The sequence below is a fragment of the Schistocerca nitens genome, chromosome 7 (genome assembly GCF_023898315.1).
Source record: "Schistocerca nitens isolate TAMUIC-IGC-003100 chromosome 7, iqSchNite1.1, whole genome shotgun sequence".
In the NCBI taxonomy this organism is placed as follows: Eukaryota; Metazoa; Arthropoda; class Insecta; order Orthoptera; family Acrididae; genus Schistocerca; species Schistocerca nitens.
In genome coordinates this window covers 218,384,221-218,406,969 of record NC_064620.1, presented here as the reverse complement: position 1 = coordinate 218,406,969, position 22,749 = coordinate 218,384,221, and the positions used below count along the sequence as shown (strand labels likewise).

The window sequence follows — 22,749 nt, the reverse complement described above, 5'->3', positions numbered from 1 at the left end:
AATGTGTCATGCGCGACAGTGAGCCCAGAGACTAGGGAGAAACTAGGCGCGCCTGAGAACCGTCGAAGCAGACTCCAAACTTCTGAGGCGGGAGTGAAGGTGTTAAATGAGCTAATAAAGAATTTCCAGCTTGCCTTCTTGCTATCGCGGATGACACGACGGCATCGCGCTCGTAGCTGCTTATAGCGGATACAGTTGGCCAAAGTAGGATGGTGGCGGAAAACGCGGAGAGCACGTCGCCGCTCACGTAGTGCATCACGGCATGCCTCGTTCCACCAAGGAACTGGGGGGCGCCGGGGCAATTCGGAGGTGCGTGGTATTGAATGTTCCGCAGCTGTAAGAATAACGTCGGTAATATGTGTGACCTCATCGTCGACGCTGGGAAAGTGACGGTCATCGAATGTCGCTAGAGACGACAAAAGTGTCCAATCGGCTTGAGCAAACTTCCAGCGTCGCAGGCGCATATATGGCCGTTGAGGCTGCAGTCTAAGGACACATGGAAAGTGGTCACTGGAGTGTGTATCATCAAGGGCGAACCATTCGAAGCGCCGAGCTAGCGGAACAGTACCGACCGCAAGGTCCAAATGAGATAAATTTGCTGTGGAGGCAGACAAAAACGTAGGGACCCCAGTGTTGAGGCAAACTAGATCTGCTTGGTGGAAGACGTCTAGCAATAGTGAGCCACGTGGACAAGGATGTGGAGATCCCCAAAGCGGGTGGTGAGCATTGAAGTCCCCAACCAGCAAATATGGGGGTGGAAGCTGACCAAGAAGATGAAGGAGATCAGCTCGTGCCATTGGTGTGGACGATGGAATGTATACAGTACAAAGAGAGAACGTGTATCCGGAAAGGGAAAGACGGACGGCGACAGCTTGGAAGGAAGTGTTTAAATGGATTGGGTGATAATGGACAGCTTCATGGAGAAGAATCATGAGTCCTCCGTGTGCTGGAGTGCCTTCAACAGAGGGGAGATCATAGCGGACGGACTGAAAATGAGGGAGAACAAAGCGGTCATGGGGACGCAGCTTTGTTTCCTGAAGACAGAAGATGACCGGCGAGTAGGATTGTAAGAGGATCGACAATTCATCCCGATTGGCTCGAATACCGCGGATATTCCAGTGGATAATGGACATAGGGTGAACAGAAAATGGAGGAATGCGACCAAGGTCGCTGTCAACTCAACGACTGCTCTGAGCTTGCGACCGACAGCAAGGAATGGCATTCAGCCGAAGGCAGAAGATCCTGATCCATAGGTTGGTCAGGAGCAGCTCCTGCCACCAGCGACCGGCCGGTTGATCGGCCGCCAGCAGTGCGCCTCGGCGACACAGAAGACGGCCGAGGGCGACTTCCGCCAGGTGGTGCTGTAGATGGGACACGCCTTGGCGGAGAAGGAGAGGAACTGGGTTTCTTTGTAGCCTTCTTGGAAGTATGATGTTTAGAGGAAGGAGGAACCGATGGTTGGGAAGTTGCCGTACGTAAAAACTCTTCACGAGTATGCTCTTTTTTCGAAGTCTTGGTGTCTGACTTTTGGGCTCGAGATTTAGCAGAACTCGACGTAGGGTGAGCCAAAGAATGGGCAGGCGAAAGTGGTGAGGTTGAACGGGCGATCTTTGCACTGGCCGATCTGACGACCGTGGCACTAAAGGTGAGGTCGCAAGTCCGCGTGGCCGCCTCCTTTGTTGGCCGAGGAGAAGCAAGGACAGAGCTGTATTTTCCTTTCTGAGGCACGGTGGGCTGTCGACTGGCGAATAATTTTCGAGCAGCAAAGGTCGACACCTTTTCCTTCATCCTAATTTCCTGTATGAGTTTTTCGTCCTTAAAAACGGGGCAATCTCGAGAGGAAGCGGCGTGGTCACCCATACAGTTGATGCAGCGAGGGGATGGAGGTGGACAAGCACCCTCATGGGCATCCCTGCCACACGTAACACATTTGGCCAGATTGGAACAGGACTGGCTGGTGTGATTGAACCGCTGGCACCGATAGCAACGCGTAGGGTTCGGGACGTAAGGGCGAACGGAAATTATCTCATAGCCGGCTTTGATTTTCAATGGTAGTTGAACTTTGTCAAATGTCAAGAAGACAGTGCGGGTTGGAATGATGTTCGTGTCAACCCTTTTCATAACCCTATGAACAGCCATTATGCCCTGGTCAGACAGGTAGTGCTGAATTTCTTCGTCAGACAGTCCATCGAGGGAGCGTGTATAAACGACTCCACGCGAGGAATTTAAGGTACGGTGCGGTTCCACCCGGACAGGGAAGGTGTGTAGTAGGGACGTACGCAGCAATTTTTGTGCCTGGAGAGCACTGACTGTTTCTAACAACAGGGTGCCATTCCGTAATCTGGAACAAGACTTTACAGGACCTGCAATTGCGTCGACACCTTTCTGAATAATGAAAGGGTTGACCGTGGAGAAGTCGTGACCTTCGTCAGACCGAGAAACAACAAGGAACTGTGGCAACGATGGAAGAACTGATTGTGGTTGAGACTCAGTGAACTCACGTTTGTGAGCAGACATAGTGGAAGGTGAGGAAACCATTGCGGAAGAATCCCCCATGATTACCGGCGTCTCCGATGGCGCGCTCCTCCCTTGTGGGGGCCCTCTCTGAGGGCACTCCCGCCTTAGGTGATTGTTCACACCTCAGGTCACACCTCCCGACAAACGGACGGAGGGACCAATCGGCACTTTCGGAAGGTATCAGCTCGGGTAATCACCCCTCCCTGGGCCTGGCCGTTACCAGGGGGTACGTACGTGTCCTACCTGTCTACCCGGGGCGGGGAATTACGCGTTACCCCGTCACCGGCTACGCATGGAAGTGCGTGGGTTGGCCTTCAGACACGCACAGGGAGGAAGAAAGAGAAAGGGAAAGGAAAGAAGAGAGGTCTCAAACGCCGCAGCGGAGAAGGTAGAGAGAAGAGGTAAGGAAAAGAGAAGGACAAAGGAAGGATGAAGACTTACAAGCAAGGAATGAAGGCGAAGAATGTAGTATATGTACAAGCGTCCGTCTCCGGACGTAGGCACAAACCATAACCCCAGAGAAAGGGAAATAAAGAGCCAGAGGTGAAGGGGGGGGGGGGGGGGGTGGCGAAGATGGGAAATGGGGAAGGATGCGGAAAGGGAAGGTATGCAGCCCGGAAAGGAAGGAAAGGAAGGAAGGCCACATCAGCTCGGGGTCCCGTGCTCGCTACGCACGTATCCACAAAAGAGTTGTGGATCCCCTGGTGGGAGCTTGTGGATGACATTCATAATCTAATTGACCAATCCCTGAATACTACATTCAAATACACCCAGTTAACTGAACATACAGTTCATTTCACAGATTTCTTACGGGCACTGCTTAAGTCTTCAGGTGTGGACAGATTAAGACTGTGTAACATGTTTCACTGTAAGTTAGTTTGAGTGTGCAAGACTTCGTTAACATGCAGCAGTAATAGGTAGCTTGCCCGCCAGTTTTAATATTGTGTAAAGTGTGCAGTTAAGTTATTTGATGGCAAATGGTCTGTTTCAAGAGACAATATTTGGAGGAAATTGGTGCCTTTACCAATTTTGATGTTAAGCAATGCAGACACACATGCTAATGAGCAAAGGAAAAGGATGAAATTTTGGTCAATAACTTGGGTGTGGAGACCTGCAAGGAGGAGTATGCTGTACACACTTAATTGAGTTAATATAATCATTTAATTGAAACATTTCTCCAATTCAAACTGTCATGTTAACAAGAACCATGTTCGCTTATTTAACTTTCGTAAGTATCTTAGTCGCCTAGCCACCTGCATCTGCCTGCAGGTGAGCTGACAGAACCCACGCCTAGCCACCTGCATCTGCCTGCAGGTGAGCTGACAGAACCCACGCCCCACAGAGCAGAGTTGAAACCTCCTGCAATAGACAATTTTCCAGTGTAAGTAAGAACAGTGGCCATGTTGACCTATCAGTGATTAACTGTGGCTCTGATCTGGTTTGGAAGGTTTAAAATGACGAGATTCGCAACAGCTTAAGCAAAGGAACAGGAGCTAGTAGACCGCATAGTGTTTCATGCACTGCAGATTCTAGAGCCCATCTAAAATCATCATTAGAAAGCTACATTATGTCAGTTATGTGAGTTCTTGACCGGTATTGCCACTACCTTTAGTTCTCTCACAACAGAGGTAGTCTCTCAGCCAAGTAAAATAGCAAAATAAATTTTTAAAGCTTGGTTTATATAGGCACAATGATTGTCCCTGTTTTAGATGTTCTATATCTACTTCAGTCCTTGACCTATTTGTTCTGCAATACTATGAGAGGCATTTTAAAAATTTTATGTTTCTACTGCAAGCACACTTTTCCAGGTCATTTACAAGACTGAGTTCCTTCAATAGGTTTTAAAATATGAGTAAAATTAATTTCAAACACACAATTTTGGCTGCTCATCAGATGATGCATTACGTGATTATCTACAATCCGTCTTCAGATTCCAAGATCTCTAACAATATTAGAGAAGGAAAGTTGCTACTTACCATATAGCAGAGATGCTAATGCCTATCGGCACAACAAAGATCCTAATAATATGTGGTTTCAGTTGCCTGAGACTGCAGTCTTGTGTGCAAATTACATGCATGTGCATGTGTTGTTGACAAAGGCCTTAATGGCCGAGAGCTATAATTGTGAGAATCTTTTTGTTGTGCTTATCTGTGACTCAGCATCTCCGCTATGTAGGGAGTAGCAACTTTCCTTCCCTAATATAGTTGCATTCCATCCTGGATTTTTCATTGTTTGATTCCAAGATATCTAGAGCATTTAATGCCTTCAGATAGTTGCCCCAACAGCAGCATTTTCCAAAGAAGAACTGGAAACCACCTCATATGCAAAAAAGGCTAACGAATCAGGCTGAGCCAACATAATATAAATGAGTTGCAGCAGCTGTCCATAAGGTTGTCCACTAACCAGTCATTCACTTTAACTTAAGGTTTTCCATTATTATTTTTGAGGTGTGCACTATTCACATGAAACAGATTGTTTTAAAGGTTTGCACTGTCCGCTTGAGCCAGCTAACTGAACGAAGACCCATTTCCATGTGAAAATATTCTACCAACCAGGCCTCTGCAAAGAGGAATTTCAACAAAAGCAGTACGGGCAGACATAACAGTAATTATACAGATACCTTTCACAGAAAATTGTATACTCCAAGAACCATTTCAAAAAATTAGCTGCTGATACCTACAAATTCAATTCTTAGTTTTCAGCACAGTTTACCACAAATTGCGTGAGTAATAAAAATCTGGTTGCTGCAACTATTCTAATTACAATCCAAAATGAATAAAAAAGTACTTACGACATATTTTGTCAACTGGATCATAATCATCGAACTCTACAAAACCGAAGCCCCTCTTTTTCCTTGTTTCTTTATCGAGAACAATTGCACATGACACAATAGTGCCAAACTGTTGGAAATATTCACGAAGGTCATCTTCTTCCACCTCTTCTTTGAGGCCACCAACAAATAACTTTTTCACTGTGGCACCAGCTTCTGGCCTGCCAATTTCTGTGCGAGGAACTGCACGTTTTGGTTCCACCACACGCCCGTCCACTTTATGAGGCCGTGCAGCTTGTGCATCATCCACCATGTGTGCCCTTGAATATGTGATGAAACCAAAGCCACGGGACCTACAGGCAACAATATAAATATTGCATCTCCCAAATTCAAAGTAAGAAATTGAAAATGATAATCGAGCCTACAGGAATAAACTGCAGGTGTAAGCTAAATAGGTTTGCTACTATAAGACCAATATGTTTTAAGAACAAATCAATAAATGAAACACCAACCGTTATACGTTTGCCTTATCTTCTGAATTTTCAAATCAAAAACAAAAAACACACACACACACACACACACACACACACACACACACACACACACACACACACACAGAGAGAGAGAGAGAGAGAGAGAGAGAGAGAGAGAGAGAGAGAGAGAGAAGGGGGACTGTGATCTGTGCCTTGACAATGAAATTAAAGAGTTGACAATAATTACATATTATACATATCAAAGATTGAACCTCCCACAAGCAGTTCAATAGTTTTGGGAAAACAAGGAGGTAATAGACTGAAGAGATAATGAAGGAATATAAAAATAAAACCAAAAATGAAGGTATAGATGACAAACATCCGTAGCAGAAGACCTCTGCCCTCATTTTGGACCAGTTGTACATAAGGTAAAACTGATGTACACAAACCAAGTTTGGCATGCTAGATATTCTGGACAGACAGAATACTGTTACCCAGCCTAATTGCTCACTTTGTCTATTAGTCCCACTTTACATGGGGAATCATTTCTGCTACTACTCAAACACAAGTACACAATGAACACTATTTTGCTTATTTGTTTATGTAAAAGCTCTTCCCTTCCTCTGTTACCAATCTCAAACAGAGTAACAGTCTTATAGCAGAGGAGTTCAGCAGCAGCTTATCGTCTGTACACAGATGGTATACATTGCTAGTTTAGTGGTATTCTTACAGGCTAAGCAGAAGTGAAGAGTGATTGTTTATCTGTTTTTACAGTGCTATTTATTTTGTTGTAAGAGTTTGCGTATTTGTTAACTGAGTGAGTTATGTAATTATGTAGTGTAATTTTCAGCTACATTACTTGATATCAGCAGGCAGTGAACTACTGTCAGTGACAATGACGTCAGTAGTTCCTACTAGCTTGGGTTCACACTTTTTTTGTTTGTTTTTCCAAACAAGTTTGGTAGTGTAAATCCATTTCTAAAAGACAACAGGGTTCATTACCTAATTGTTAACTATTTTTTCATTTGAATTTGGTAGTAGATTGCGTAGGAAGTGTGCGTGCTGTGTGCCAACTCAGGAGTAAGTAGCTGCAGTTCACAATCCGATGAAAATAATTTCAGCCGTGGTCAGCTGCTGCTTCAGCGTGTTGTGGCAGCAGAAAAGCTGACATGGCACATCTCAAGTATCAATTGTTTCACTCACACTCTCTGATGCAAAGACACCTAATAGCAAACCCAATTTGGGTGGGGGGGAGGGGGGGGGAGTATTTGGGGACCAGCTGCCTGGCCTTTCCGGTTCACTCTGTTAGTGGGCCAAGTGGCCACTACCCCAACAGGGTCGAAGCAGCTGCATGGGGACAGGGTTTGCTAGTTACAGAAATAGCATCAAGGGCTGGAAAGAACTCTTAGGCTGGGTGGAGGCCACATCAGAGATATGGAGAAACCCCTACTTGCGACTATCCATGGTGCATGCCACAGTCATCTGCAAGTCATGGCTAATCTTGGCACCAAGGACATGTTGGATTCTGAGCCTACCTGCAGTTCTTCAAGAGTTATGGCGGAAGTGAAAGCTGGTGGCCTCACTCACTTGGTGAAAGATTATAGTTTGCAGTATGGTGTCCAGAACTGATAAGGATTTGGTTTGAAGCCTACTGAAGGGTCCAACCAGAAGCTCCGCAGATTCTATGACCTCCAAGGTTGCAGGTCTCTGGCCCTGCATTATGGTGGGGAGAATTTTAGGACTGTCAATAGGTCTGGGGTGCTGTACACAAAAGAAGTTACTTGGCAGCAGAGTACTTGTGGAGTGCACATTTTTTTTTTTAGCATAGGTGGTGGTTTGGTGTCTTCCGATTAACACTCTCAACAGCCAAGGAAATTATTAAATTAAAAACAGGAGAAAAATAATAAAGTAAATAATTAGATATAATAGGAATTGGCTGCTCCTTACAAATTAACTTGATAGCATCACTAAAGGGTTAGTCGATATGCACAGAGCAAAATCAGACTGCACACAAAGTGAAGGAATTTCAAACATCAAAATTTTAACAGTAAATTGTTGAAGCTTTTTTATCATCATCCATAAATTTACTGCCCTCCAGGAAAGCTGTCACTCAAACCCAAGTAGAAAGCTCCAAAGTATTTAATGAGGCATGGCATTTATACCAAAAAGGCAGTTTATATACTGTGGAAGTAGTGGTAATAGTATCCACTGCACTTTATGAAAATATTTGTCTGTCGACATGACATTACGTGTGACCACAAATTTAGCTGGATGTGAGGTGAACTCAATTACTGGTTGGTTGTTTGGGGTTTAAGGGACCAAACAGCAAAGTCATCAGTCCCTTGTTTCAAATGTGGTCCATTCCGCTAATGTGACATCTTTGGAAAGTCAGAACAATAAAAGGGAAAAGGCTAAAAATGTAAAAGGGCAGTCATGCTGTCAGTGGTAAAAACAAAATGAGAGAAGTCAGCACAAGAACGAACCCAACGCTATGCTGAAGCAGCAGAGGCAAGACCACCTGCGACTTAAAAGGTGCCACGACTAGAATGGAGAAGTACGTATGGGAAAAGGGGACTAACCAACCCTAAAAAAAGGTAAAAACAGAGTAAAAGGGGAACAAAAGAGGATCTCGGTCAGGGAGGTGAGTCAGGAATCCCCAAACACGGCGTACAGTGGGAAATACCCCAACAATCACCGCCCTGCCCCAACACCAGAGAGAGATTAATAACCTTAAAACTGAGAATAAAAACCACTTTCCCAGAGGAAACCAAGAACCAGAGAGACCATCCGGGAATCGTCAGCCAACATCAAAGGTAAAGTGTGGGAGAGTCTGTATTTGGCACACAGAGCCAAAAGAAGGGGGCATTCAACCAAAATGTCGGCTACTGACTGGAAGGTTCCACAACCACAAAGTGGGGGTGGCTGATCACACAAAAGAAAACCATGGGTCAGCCTGGTATGGCCAAGACACAGTGTGGTCGAGTCCTTTCGGGAGAGGCGAAAGGAAGAACGCCACGGGGCTGGTGTCACCTTAATCGCACAAAGTTTATTAGACAGGGGAGTAGCCTCCCAAGAATTGGCCCATGACTGTACGAAGTGGGATTTGAGGTGATTGGTTGGTTGGTTGCTTGGATTAAAGGGACCAGACTGCTATGGTCATCGGTCCCTTTTTCCAAATACTAAAAACACCCACAGAGAATAAAAACGAGTAACAGAATAGATCACAGACAACACAGAACAAGAGAGACTTAGACAAAGACCAGACAAGACGAACTAAAATCACAGTTTGTGTGACAGTGGTTGGCCGACCATACAAACAAAAAAGGAAAAGCCAACCACCGAGAAACGCATTAAAAACTCAGATTAAAATCGTAGGCCAATGGCCAGAATCAACACAAAAGAACATAACAAACACTCAGAGTAAATGATAAAACCCCCCTGCCCGAATAAAACGTAAAACTAAGCAAGCCATAACAGGGTCATCAGATAAAAGGGCAGGGAGTGTATCAGGCAGCACAAATGTCTGCCTGACCACAGCTAAAAGGGGGCAGGCCCACAAAATGTGGGCCACTGTCAAAGCCGCCCCGCAGCGACATAGAGGAGGGTCCTCCTGGCGCAGTAAATAACTGTGTGTCAGCCGGGAGTGGCCAATGCGGAGCCGGCAAAGGACTACTGAGTCCCTGCGAGTGGCTCGCAGGGATGACCGCCATACAGCCGTCGTCTCCTTGACAGCACGGAGTTTATTACGCGTTGTCAGGTCGTGCCATTCATCATTCCATAGCGCAAAAACTTGGCGGCGTAAGACTGCCCGCCAATCAGTCTCTGGGAGGCCAACATCGAGAGATGGTTTACTCATGGCCTCTTTCGCCAGGCGGTCAACATGTTCATTGCCCGGGATACCGACATGACCGCGGTCCACACAAAGACCACAGAGCGGCCGCAATGGGCAAGAGTATGCAGGGACTCATGGATAGCCATCACCAGACGAGAACGAGGAAAACACTGGTCGAGAGCTCGTAAACCGCTCAGGGAATCGCTACAGATAACTAAGGACTCACCTGAGCAGGAGCGGATATACTCTAGGGCACGAAAGATGGCGACCAGCTCAGCAGTGTAAACGCTGCAGCCATCCTGCAAGGAACGTTGTTCGGAATGGTCCCCTAGAGTTAGCGTATACCCGACACGACCAGCAACCATCGAACCATCAGTGTAAACAATGCCAGAGCCCTGATACGTGGTCAGGATGGAATAAAAGCGGCGGCGGAAGGCCTCTGGAGGGACTGAGTCCTTCGGGCCCTGTGCCAAGTCGAGCCGAAGGCAAGAGCGAGGAACACATCATTGGGGTGTACGCAAAGTGTCCCGGAAAGGAGGTGGAACAGTGAAAACCCTAAGCCCGGAGAGAAGCTCTTTGACGCGGACCGCGATCTTACAACCAGACCAGGGCCGACGTTCTGGCAGATGGACGACCGATTGGGGGAACAGGAGACGATAGTTTGGATGCCCGGGCAAGCTTAAAACATGGGCAGCATAAGCGTCCAGCAAACGTTGGCACCGTAACCGCAGGGGAGGGACACCTGCCTCCACTAGTATGCTGTCCACAGGGCAGGTGCGGAAGGCACCATTGGCAAGTCATATCCCACTGTGTAGTATTGGGTCCAGCACCCACAACGCAGATGGGGAAGCGGAGCCATAAGCCAGGCTCCCATAATCCAGACGAGACTGGATTAACGCCTGGTAGAGCCGTAACAGGGTAGATTGGTCGGCGCCCCAGATGGTGGGGCTCAAGCATCGCAGAGCATTTAGATGCCGCCAACACGCCTGTTTAAGCTGCCGAATATGAGGCAGCCAAGTCAACCGGGCATCAAAAAGTACACCCAAAAACCTGTGGGTCTCCACCACAGCAAGAAGTTCGCCGTCAAGATAAAGCCGCAGTTCAGAATGGACCATTCGGTGCCAGCATAAATGCATAACGCGGGTCTTGGCAGCCGAAAACTGAAAACCACGCGCTACAGCCCAAGACTGCGCCTTGCGGATTGCGCTCTGTAGCTGACGTTCAGCAGCTGCAATGCCAATAGAGCTATAGTAAAGGCAGAAGTCATCAGCATACAGGGAAGCGGAGACAGAATTTCCCACTGCTGCAGCGAGCCCGTTTATTGCGATTAAAAACAGGCAGACACTGAGGACAGAGCCCTGTGGTACCCCGTACTCCTGGACGCGGGAGGAACTATGGGAGGCTGCGACTTGCACGCGGAAGGTACGATAGGACAGAAAATTGAAGATAAAGATCGGCAGAGAGCCCCGAAGGCCCCATCCATGAAGCGTATAAAGGATGTGATGACGCCGTGTCATATCGTACGCCTTCCGCATGTCGAAAAAGACAGCGACCAGGTGCTGATGGCGGGCAAAGGCAGTGCGGATGGCTGACTCCAGGCTCACCTGATTGTCGGCGGCAGAGCGACCTTTACGGAACCCACCCTGAGACGGAGCCAGAAGGCCCCGAGAAGCGCCGGCTCACCATCTGTTCGTGAAGCTTGCAAAGAACGTTGATGAGGCTAATGGGGCGGTAGCTGTCCACATCCAAAGGGCTCTTGCCTGGTTTCAAAACGGGGACGACAATGCTTTCCCGCCATTGCGACAGAAAGTCACCCTCGACCCAGAGACGGTTGTAAAGGTCGAGGAGGCGTCGCTTGCAGTCCACTGAAAGGTGTTTCAGCATCTGACAGTGGATGCGATCTGGTCCAGGAGCAGTATCAGGGCAAGCGGCAAGGGCACTGTGAAATTCCCGCTCACTGAATGGAGCATTGCAGGATTCAGAATGGTGGGTGCGAAAAGAAAGGCTCCGACGTTCCATCCGCTCTTTAATGGAGCGGAAGGCCAGTGCGTAATTGGAAGAAGCGGAACTAAGAGCAAAATGCTCTGCCAAGCTGTTGGCAATTTCGTCAGAGTCTGTACAAACTGCTCCATTCAGTGAGAGCGCAGGGACGCTGACAGGGGTCCGATAGCCATAGAGGCGTCGGATCTTGGCCCAGACCTGCAATGGAGAGACATGGAGGCCAATGGTGGGCACATAGCGCTCCCAGCACTCCTGCTTGCTTTGGCGGATAAGGCGGCGGGACTGCGCACGCAGACGTTCGAAGGTAATGAGGTGTTCAATGCAGGGATGTCGCTTGTGACACTGGAGCGCCCGCCGGCGATCTTTAATCCCTTCAGCGATCTCAGGCGTCCACCAAGGCACAGTCCGCCGCCGAGGGGACCCAGAAGAACGGGGAATGGCAGATTCGGCGGCAGTAACGATGCCCTTGGTGACCGATTGAACCACCGCATCAATGCCATCAGTAGAGAGAGGCTCAATAGGGGCAACCAGGTCCCAGTTAGCCTTATTCATTGCCCACCTGCAAGGGCGCCCAGAAGAGTGACGCCGTGGTAGTGACAGAAAGATCGGAAAGTGGTCACTACCACACAGGTCGTCATGCACACTCCATTGGACAGACGGTAAGAGGCTAGGGCTACAGATCGAAAGGTCAATTGCAGAGTATGTGCCATGCGCCACACTGAAGTGTGTGAAGGAACCATCATTTAACAGCGAAAGATCGTGCTGTGCCAATAAATGCTCAATGGTGGCGCCTCGACCTGTCGCCACTGACCCACCCCACAGAGGGTTATGGGCGTTGAAGTCTCCCAATAGCAAGAAAGGTGGTGGCAATTGGGCTATCAGCGCAGCCAGGACATGCTGCGAGAAATCACCATCCGGTGGAAGGTAAAGACTGCAGACGGTAACAGCCTGTGGCGTCCACACCCGAACAGCGACAACCTCTAAAGCTGTTTGTAGAGGGATAGACTCGCTGTGAAGAGAGTTAAGGACAGATATGCAGACGCCACCAGACACCTTGTCATAAGCTGCCCGGTTCTTATAATAACCCCGATAGCCACAGAGGGTGGGGGTTCGCATTACTGGAAACCAAGTTTCCTGAAGAGCAATACAGAAGAAAGGGTGAAGGCTGATAAGAGGATGGTATTGTCCATGTCTGAGAAAGGCGTGACGGGACTGGGAAGGCAGATTATGCCGCTGGGTCACTTGCTGCCTCCGATGGATCGCCCGTGCAAGTGCTATCCATTGCGTCTGAGGGACCGGCGAGATCGAGGTCCTTAGCGGACGCAAGAATCTCCACCTCACCCTCAGACGCAGAGTTTGTAGGTAGCGGTGGAGTAGGTGCCTTGGTCTTACGGGTCTTTAAAGTCGTTTTCTCTCGCTGTTCCTTTGGATGCCGTTGTTAAGAGGGCTTATTGGAGTCAGTCTCCGGGACCGAAGAGGATCGTTGGCTTCTTCAGCCACTGGTTGGTGTCTGCTGTGCCGTTGGTAGGAACCTGGACCTGGGAAGGGAGTGACCCAAGGGATCCCTTCCGAGCGAGAGAAGCCGAAGAAGACTTACGCTTCTCCGGCTGAGAAGTGGGGACTGGTGTCTCCGGTGGTTTAGTGTGTGCTGCTCCTGAGGTAGATGGTGTGGGAGCAACAGCGAGAGAAGGGGCCCCCATCGTCAAGGGGGCAGGTGAGGTCCTATGACTGACAAGGGAACCTCCCCATCGCACACCCCTCAGATTTAATTATAAGTTGGTAGAGTGGATAGGCCTTGAAAAACTGAACACAGATCAATCGAGAAAAAAGGAAAAAGTTCTGTGGAACTATGAAAAAAATCAGCAAAATATACGAAATGAGTAGTTCACGTGCAACATATGCAACTTCAAGGGTGATGTGCAATCAGGAGCGCCGTGGTCCTGTGGTTAGCGTGAGCAGCTGCGGAGCTAGAGGTCCTTGGTTCAAGTCCTCCCCCGAGCCAAAAATTTACTTTCTTTATTTTCGCAAAGTTATGATCTGTCCGTTCGTTCATTGACGTCTCTGTTCACTGTATTAAGTTTAGTGTCTGTGTTTTGTGACCGCACCGCAAAACCGTGCGATTAGTAGACGAAAGGACGTGCCTCTCCAATGGGAACCGAAAACATTTCATCGCAAGGTCATAGGTCAACCGATTCCTCCACAGGAAAACAAGTCTGATATATTCTATACGATACTGTTGACGGCATGTGCGTCACATGACAGTAATATGTTGTCGACCCACCTAACTTGTACACTTGGCGAATGGGTAAAAAGATTCTTCTACCTTGCCCGATTTAGTTTTTCTTGTGGATGTGATTATCACTCCCAAAAAAGTGATCGCATCGGACGGACAGATAATAATTGTCTGAATACAAAAAATTAAAATTTTCAGTCGAGGGAAGACTTGAACCAAGGACCTCTGACTCCACAGCTGCTCACGCTAACCACAGGACCACGGCGCTCCTGACTGCACAGTACCCATGAAGTTCCATATATTGCACGTAGACTACTCAGTTCGTATATTTTGCTAATTTTTTTCATAGTTCCACAGAACTTCTTCCTGTTTTCTCGATTGATCTGTGTTCAGTTTTTCAAGGCCTATCCACTCTACCAACTCATAATTAAATCTGAGGGGGGTGCAATGGGGAGGTTCCCTTGTGAGAGCTGACTATGTCGTGCAGCTGAAGGAGCTGGAGTAGGAGTGACAGCGGAGGCATAAGATGACATCATGTGCACGGGATGTAGCCGTTCAAATTTCCACTTAGCCTCAGTGTAGGTCAGTCAGTCCAGGGTCTTATATTCCATGATTTTGCGTTTTCTGTAAGATACTGCAGTCCGGCAAGCAAGGTGAATGAGGCTCTCCACAATTGACACAGATGGGAGGCGGGGCACAAGGAGTATCAGGATGAGATGGGCGTCTACAATCTCGACATGTGAGGCTGGAAATACAGCGAGATGACATGTGACCGAACTTCCAGCACTTAAAGCACCGCATCGGGGGAGGGATGTATGGTATCACCTTCGAAGGCCAAGATGAAGGCACCGGTAGCTACATGATTGTCCCTCGGACCCCGATGAACGCGCCGCACGAAATGCACACATCGGCGCTCTAAATTGGCGCGCAGCTCGTCATCAGACTGCAAAAGTAGGTCCCGATGGAAAATAATACCCTGGACCATATTTAAACTCTTATGTGGGGTGATGGTAACGTTAATGTCCCCCAACTTGTCACAAGCAAGTAACCTGTGTGACTGGGCAGAGGATGCAGTTTTTATCAAAACTGACCCAGAGTGCATTTTGGACAAGCCCTCCACCTCCCCAAACTTGTCCTCTAAATGCTCTACGAAGAATTGAGGCTTCACGGATAGAAACGATTCACCATCAGCTCTGGTACAGACGAGATACCTGGGTGAATATGTCACTGTCATTCATTTCCTGTCGTTCCTCCCATGGTGTGGCCAGGGCTGGGAACGATTTGGGGTCATAAACGTTAGCTTTAAAGTGAGCCCTCGAACGCTTAGAGACTGCTGGTGGCCGGCCGCCAGCGAGAGATGATTTACCACGCTCCATTGCGAGTCATCCGCCCTGATGCCACCTACTCCGACCAAGGGCCCTCCCCATGGGCGCCACCCAGCCGCAGCAATAGCCACCTAGCAGGATGGCCATTGCCGGGAGTCCTGATGCCCCAGGGAGATGGGCACCTACTCCTTGGCATACGTGGGGAGTTAACGGCGCAGGCATCAGTAGAGCGACCCCTGTGTTGTCAGGGGGCTACAACCAACAGGGTACATGGCGGCCCCACCACAACGAACTGGCTACCGTGCTGGATGTTAGGTAACATGTGGTCCATGGTCACCGTCAGTGCAGAAAGAGGCACTGCACAGTGCAAGGTGTAATCTGCACGCAGGAACGTAGTCATGCCCAAGAGATGGAGAGCAGGCAGGACTGCAATTCAACAGCGAATAAGCTGGCGAAAGGTCTGATCGCAAGATGGACACAATGCACCAAGTAAGGCGCCCTTCCCCAATCGGCTCGCTCTTCGGAAAATTTTGAGAGATGGAGGTCAAACCCAACAGGGGACCATCACAGAAGGCCGAAAAGTTTGAGACTCCTTTTAGTCGCCTCTTACGACAGGCAGGAGGTAAATCTGCTGCAGGAGGGGCTACAGAAAACGGGGGAGGGGGGGGGGGGGGGGGGGTAAGTGACTGCTCCCACAGCCAAACGATCAGCGAGCTCATTACCCGGGATACCCACATGGCGAGGGACCAAAAGGAAGTCAATGGAACAAGCAGCACGGCGAATATCAGCAAGATAGTCATGGATGGCAGGGACCAAGAGGTGGCGCGAAAAACACTGGTCAATAGCCAGAAGGCCACTCATCGAGTCCGTACATAACAAAATGCGGTTGTGTTGGGACTGTTTAATAAAGGTAAGGGCCTGGGAAATTGCCATCAATTCCGCAGTAAACATCACACATGTAGGTGGCAACAGATGATTTTCCATTCCAACAGAGGATGTGAAGGCATACCCCACATGATCAGCAGATTTAGAGCCATCAGTGTAAAAAACAACAGCATCCCAAAACTCCCATAAAATTTGGCAGAAAAAGGAACGGAACACCATCGGGGGGATGGAATCTTTCGGACCTCGGCGGAGATCCATCCAAATTCGAGGCTGAGGAACTAACCAATGGGGGGTGGAAGGGAGGGAGGGAGGGAGGAAGACAGGACAAAGAAGGAAGCTGAAAATCACGACAAAGAGACGCAAGGCGGAGCCCAACTGGTAAACCCACCCAAGGGCAGGAATCGGGTGGGCGACGTCCATGGTCTGGGAACAGGATAGAATAGGAAGGATGAGTGGGAGAGGAATGGATAGCAAGTGCATAAGACACCAGAAGCTGGGACCGCCGAACAGAAAAGGCTTCAACCAGGAGACTATCAACAGGGCTAGTAGGGAAGGCACCAGTGGCCAAACGGATACCAAGATGGTGGTCTGGATCCAGCACATGCAGTGTGGAAGGAGCAACTGAACCATAAACTTGACAACCATAGCCCAAGCGAGACAGAACTAGAGCATGATAAAGACAGAAGGAGGGAACGGTCCGCACCCCAAGAGGAGTGGGCAAGGAAGCGAAGGACATCGAGTTTACAGAAACATCCTACCTTCAGAAGTCTGATATGGGGCAGCTAAGTGAGCTGGTTCTCGAAAAGAAGACCCAGAAAACGAAACTGTAGGACCACAGGCAATCATTGTGCATCGAGATAGAGCTCTGGATCAGGGTGGATCGTAGTATGGTGACAAAAGTAGACCACCCGCAATTTTAGAGGAGAGAATTGAAACCCGCGTGAGAGGGTCCATGCAGAGGCACACCGTATTGCTCCCTGGAGCTGCCGCATCTGCAGAGGCCATCGCAGAGGAACTAACCCAAATGCAAAAATCGTCCACATACAAGGCAGGGGCGACCAAAGGACCGACAGAGGCCACAAGTCCATCAATAGCAATGAGGAAAAGAAGTACACTGAATACAGAACCCTGTGGGATGCCCGTCTCCTGGGTCTGTGGAGAACTAAAAACAGTACCAATCCAAACCCTGAATGACCGATGGAACAGGAACTGGCGGATAAAAATCTGAAGTGGGCCCCGAAGACCCCACTGATGAAGGGTAAGTAAGATGTGATGGCGCCAGGCTGTGTCAGGCCTTGCGAAGGTCAAAAAATACTGCAACCAAATGGTGGCGCTGGGAAAAAGCCTGCCGAACTGCGGATTCCAAGCGAAGTAAATGATCGATTGGAGACCGTCCCTCTCAGAAGCCACACTGGTAAGGGGACAATAGATCCCGAGATTCGAGGACCCAACTGAGCTGACGGGCTACCATCCGTTCAAGTAACTTACAAACAACATTGGTCAGACTAATTGGCCAACAGCTGTTAACAAATAGGGGGTTCTTACCAGGCTTAAGGACAGGAACCACGATGCTATCCCTCCACTGAAAAGGGAAGTCACCCTGAGGCCAGATACAGTTAAACACCCAAAGATGTTGCCATTGTGGAGCACTGAGATGTTGAAGCAGTTGGTTATGAATAGAGTCTGGGCCAGGGGCCGTATCATGAGAAGAAGATAGAGCAGAAAGAAACTCCCATTCAGTAAAAGGTTTGTTGTAAGATTCTGACTCACGAGGGGTAAAACATAAGGTGGAAGCTTCAGCACGCTGTTTCTGGAGAAGGAAAGCAGCCAGATACGAGGCTGATGCTGATGCCACTGCAAAATGGGTCACAAGATGTTCCGCAAGAACTAACGGGTCCGTACAAAGGCCATCTGGGAGGTGAAGGCCTGGGAGGGTGGACTGCCGATGGCAACCCTGGAGAGAGTGAAGTGTAGCCCATACCCATGACAGAGGGACAGTAGACCCGAGAGAAGAAACAAATCGTTCCCAACATATCCGCTTGCTCTGTTTGATTAAATAACAGGCTTTAGCGCGAAGGCACTTAAAGTTAGTAAAGGCTGGCTACGGATGGGTGCCTCTTAAAAGTGTTGCAAAGCTCGACAGCAATCACGGATGGCAATGGCCATACTCCACCACGGGACTTGCCGGCGACAAAATGGTCTAGATGAGCATGGGACAGCAAGGCTAGCAGCGCGAATAATCACGTCAGACACGTCACGTAGGGCGTCATCAATACAACCCGACAAAGAGGGAGAAAACATGACCTGTGCAATGTATAGAGGCCAATCAGCGCGTTGGAAAGACCAACGAGGTAACCTGTCCATCAGGGAGCGGGAAGGGAGAGAGAGAATCAACGGGAAATGGTTACTATCACAAAGGACATCCATGAACAACAGGTCAGAATCAGATTGTGAAGCCGGGGATGGGACCTCTGGTGACACCAGAGGCTCTTTGTCCCGGGACTTATGTTGTTTCTTCTTTTCAGGCTGAGATCGAGGAGGGCTGTGTGCCATAAAGGAGCCAGCTGCAGCAAGATCGGGAACAGAAAGAGACCGGGCAACCTGGGGGCCGACAGACCGCGGCTCTCGCGGTCGTCACGTGGCAGCAGACCTTTGGCCTGGAAGGTGCCGGGAAAGGGCATACCGGGAGAGGCGCCTTTGTCCGGCAGACGCCGAAGGAGTGGGACACTTCTCCGGCTGGGGAGGGTGAGCAGCACCCAGAGGAGAAGGTGTGGGAGCTGCAAGGGAGGGGGGAAGGAGAGGGTCTGGGATTGGGGCAAGGAAGGCGGAGGAAAGGGTGAAGATGTAACCAAAGCTTAACTAGACGTCATGGACACAGGGTGAAGACGTGTATACTTCTTACGGGCCTCTGTGTAGGTTAAACGATCGAGGGACTTTTACTCCTGTATCTTCTATTCCTTCTTATATACTGGGCAATCTGGTGAACGTGGAGAATGATTGCCATGACAATTAACACACACAGGACAGGGAACACAGGGACTCCTCTCATGGAGTGGACGTCCACAGTCACCACAGAGAGGGGCCTGTGAACAGCGGGAAGACGTGTCCAAAATGCAAGCACTTAAAACACCTCAGGAGGTGGGATGTACGGCTTCACATCACATCGATAAACCATAATCTTAATTTTCTCAGGGAGGGTATCCCGTTCAAAGGCCAGGATAAAAGCACCAGTATCAATGCGATTGTCCTTAGGACCCTTCTGAACACGCCGAACAAAGTGGACACCCCGCCGTCCGAGATTGTCCTGAAGTTCCTCATCAGTTTGAAGGATGAGGTCCCTGTGAAAAATCACACCTTGAACCATATTTAGAGTCTGATGGGGGGTACAGATTGGGCAGCTGAACCACTTTTGATCAGCAACAAACCCGACCGCATCTTGCTCAGGGAGTCCACTTTGCCAAACTTTTCTTCAATGTGTTCCACAAAGAATAAAGGTTTGGTATTGGTGAAAGTATCCCCATCAGTCCTGGTGCAAACCAGATAACGGGGGAAAGGTTTCGCCCCTAGCCGACGGGCCTGACCCTCCTCCCAGGGGGTAGCCATATAAGGGAGGGCCGAAGGGGACAAGAGAAGCAGCACTAAGAATCAGTTCCACGAAGAGAGACGGCCGCAGAAGAATGGCCAGAGTTCTGGACCCGTATGCATTTCATTAGCATAGCGTCCGCCCTGATACCACCCACTCCGATCAGGGGCTCTCCTCACGGGCGCTACCCAGCCACAGCAAGGGCCGTCTGGCACAGCGGCCATTGCCGGGAGTTCCGATGCTCCAGAATGACGAGCAACCACTCCAAGGCTTGCATGAGGTGGTCACAACTCTGGTATCAGAAGTGTGATCCCTGTGTGTTCAGGGGGCTCAACCAAAAGGGTACATAGCGACCCCACCACACGGGCTGGCTACCGTGCTGGCTATGCACCCTAGCATCAGACAACAACGTGAAAGAACAGGTGGAATGTACTTGGAGGGCACACGTCGGAGACACTAGGTAAGGTGCTCTTCCCCAAATGGCTCACACTATGGAAGAGAAATTTAGTAATGGAGGTCAAACCCCAGAGGGGGACCAGGGAGTGCCAGAAGGAGGAGGTGATTATGGAACAAAGCCAAATTGTAAAACCAACAGAACCAGGAGGATAGCGGGGGCCGACATAAGCAAGGGCACCAAGAGAGGGAGAGGAGAGGGCGAGGGGAAAGGAGCAAGGAGGGGAAGGAGAAGGAAATGCAGCCCCTGGAGAGAAAGAAGGCTGCAATAGCTCGGAGCCCCGTGCTCGCCATGCACATATCGACAAAAGAGTTGTGGACCCCCTGGGGAGAACTCAATTATTGAATGTTTTTATCAGCCACTATTTCACTTTACCAGTAGTAAATCACTCAAAGTCTATACTCAATAGCACAGCAGTACTCCAATCATGCAATATTAGTTGGAAGGAAACATACCAAGTACAGACTTTGACAACTGTGTATTCACTGCAGGTGGTATGTGCACAGTCTTGTAAAGTAGTTCTGAACACGTTTTACAAGAACTATCTTGAGCAACAGGTTTGACAACCCATATGCAATGCAAATATTTTAGACCTTGTAGCTACAGGCTTGACCTTTTCAATGGTGTGAGTATAGAGGGGGATTAGTGATCATGATATTGTTGCATTCTCAGTCCAAAAAGAGTGTGGTAAATTCAACAGGCAAGTTTTCATAAACTTTTGCATCTACAGGAAGATTGATGCATGGAACACAGCAACAACTTTCACTATCATACCTCAGTGAGAGGCCTTGTTGAGAAACCGAGACAATTCTGGTCATATGTAACATCACTAAGTGGATATGTCAGTTTTCGACTAGTGTGGTGTGGCATACACAAAAAAACCACACACACACACACACACACACACACACACACACACACATCACAAAAAAAAAAAAACACACACACACACACACACATCACAAAAAAAAAAAAAACACACACACACACACACACATCACAAAAAAAAAAAAACACACACACACACACACACATCACAAAAAAACACACACACACACACACACCACAAAAACACACACACACACACACCACAAAAACACACACACACACACACCACAAAAACACACACACACACACACACACACACCACAAAAACACACACACACACACACACACCACAAAAACACACACACACACACACACACCACAAAAACACACACACACACACACACACCACAAAAACACACACACACACACACACACCACAAAAACACACACACACACACACCACAAAAACACACACACACACACACCACAAAAACACACACACACACACACCACAAAAACACACACACACACACACCACAAAAACACACACACACACACACCACAAAAACACACACACACACACCACAAAAACACACACACACACACCACAAAAACACACACACACACACCACAAAAACACACACACACCACAAAAACACACACACACCACAAAAACACACACACACCACAAAAACACACACACACACACACCACAAAAACACACACACACACACACACACACACACACACACACCACAAAAAAACACACACACACACACACACCACAAAAACACACACACACACACACCACAAAAACACACACACACACACACACACCACAAAAACACACACACACACACACACACCACAAAAACACACACACACACACACACACCACAAAAACACACACACACACACACACACCACAAAAACACACACACACACACACACACCACAAAAACACACACACACACACACACACCACAAAAACACACACACACACACACACACCACAAAAACACACACACACACACACACACCACAAAAACACACACACACACACACCACAAAAACACACACACACACACACCACAAAAACACACACACACACACACCACAAAAACACACACACACACACCACAAAAACACACACACACACACCACAAAAACACACACACACACACCACAAAAACACACACACACACACCACAAAAACACACACACACCACAAAAACACACACACACCACAAAAACACACACACACACACACCACAAAAACACACACACACACACACCACAAAAACACACACACACACACACCACAAAAACACACACACACACACACACACCACAAAAACACACACACACACACACACACCACAAAAACACACACACACACACACACACCACAAAAACACACACACACACACACACACACACCACAAAAACACACACACACACACACACACACACCACAAAAACACACACACACACACACACCACAAAAACACACACACACACAACAAAAACACACAAAAAACACACGCACACCACAAAAACACACAAAAAACACACGCACACACACAAAAAACACACGCACACACACAAAAAACACACGCACACACACAAAAAACACACGCACACACACAAAAAACACACGCACACACACAAAAAACACACGCACACACACAAAAAACACACGCACACACACAAAAAACACACGCACACACACAAAAAACACACGCACACACACAAAAAACACACGCACACACACAAAAAACACACGCACACACACAAAAAACACACGCACACACACAAAAAACACACGCACACACACAAAAAACACAC

General features: G+C 48.5%; 1 protein-coding gene across 2 annotated transcripts in view; it reads right to left on the bottom strand.

The window, feature by feature from the left end:
• Positions 1 to 22,749, bottom strand: part of LOC126194973 (heterogeneous nuclear ribonucleoprotein A1, A2/B1 homolog) — a 64,524-nt gene that overhangs the window by 20,985 nt on the left and 20,790 nt on the right. For both annotated transcript variants that reach the window (XM_049933372.1, XM_049933373.1), the window contains exon 3: positions 5,309 to 5,640. In XM_049933372.1, coding sequence (XP_049789329.1) covers positions 5,309 to 5,640 — 332 coding nt within the window. The remainder of the gene's footprint in view (positions 1 to 5,308; positions 5,641 to 22,749) is intronic.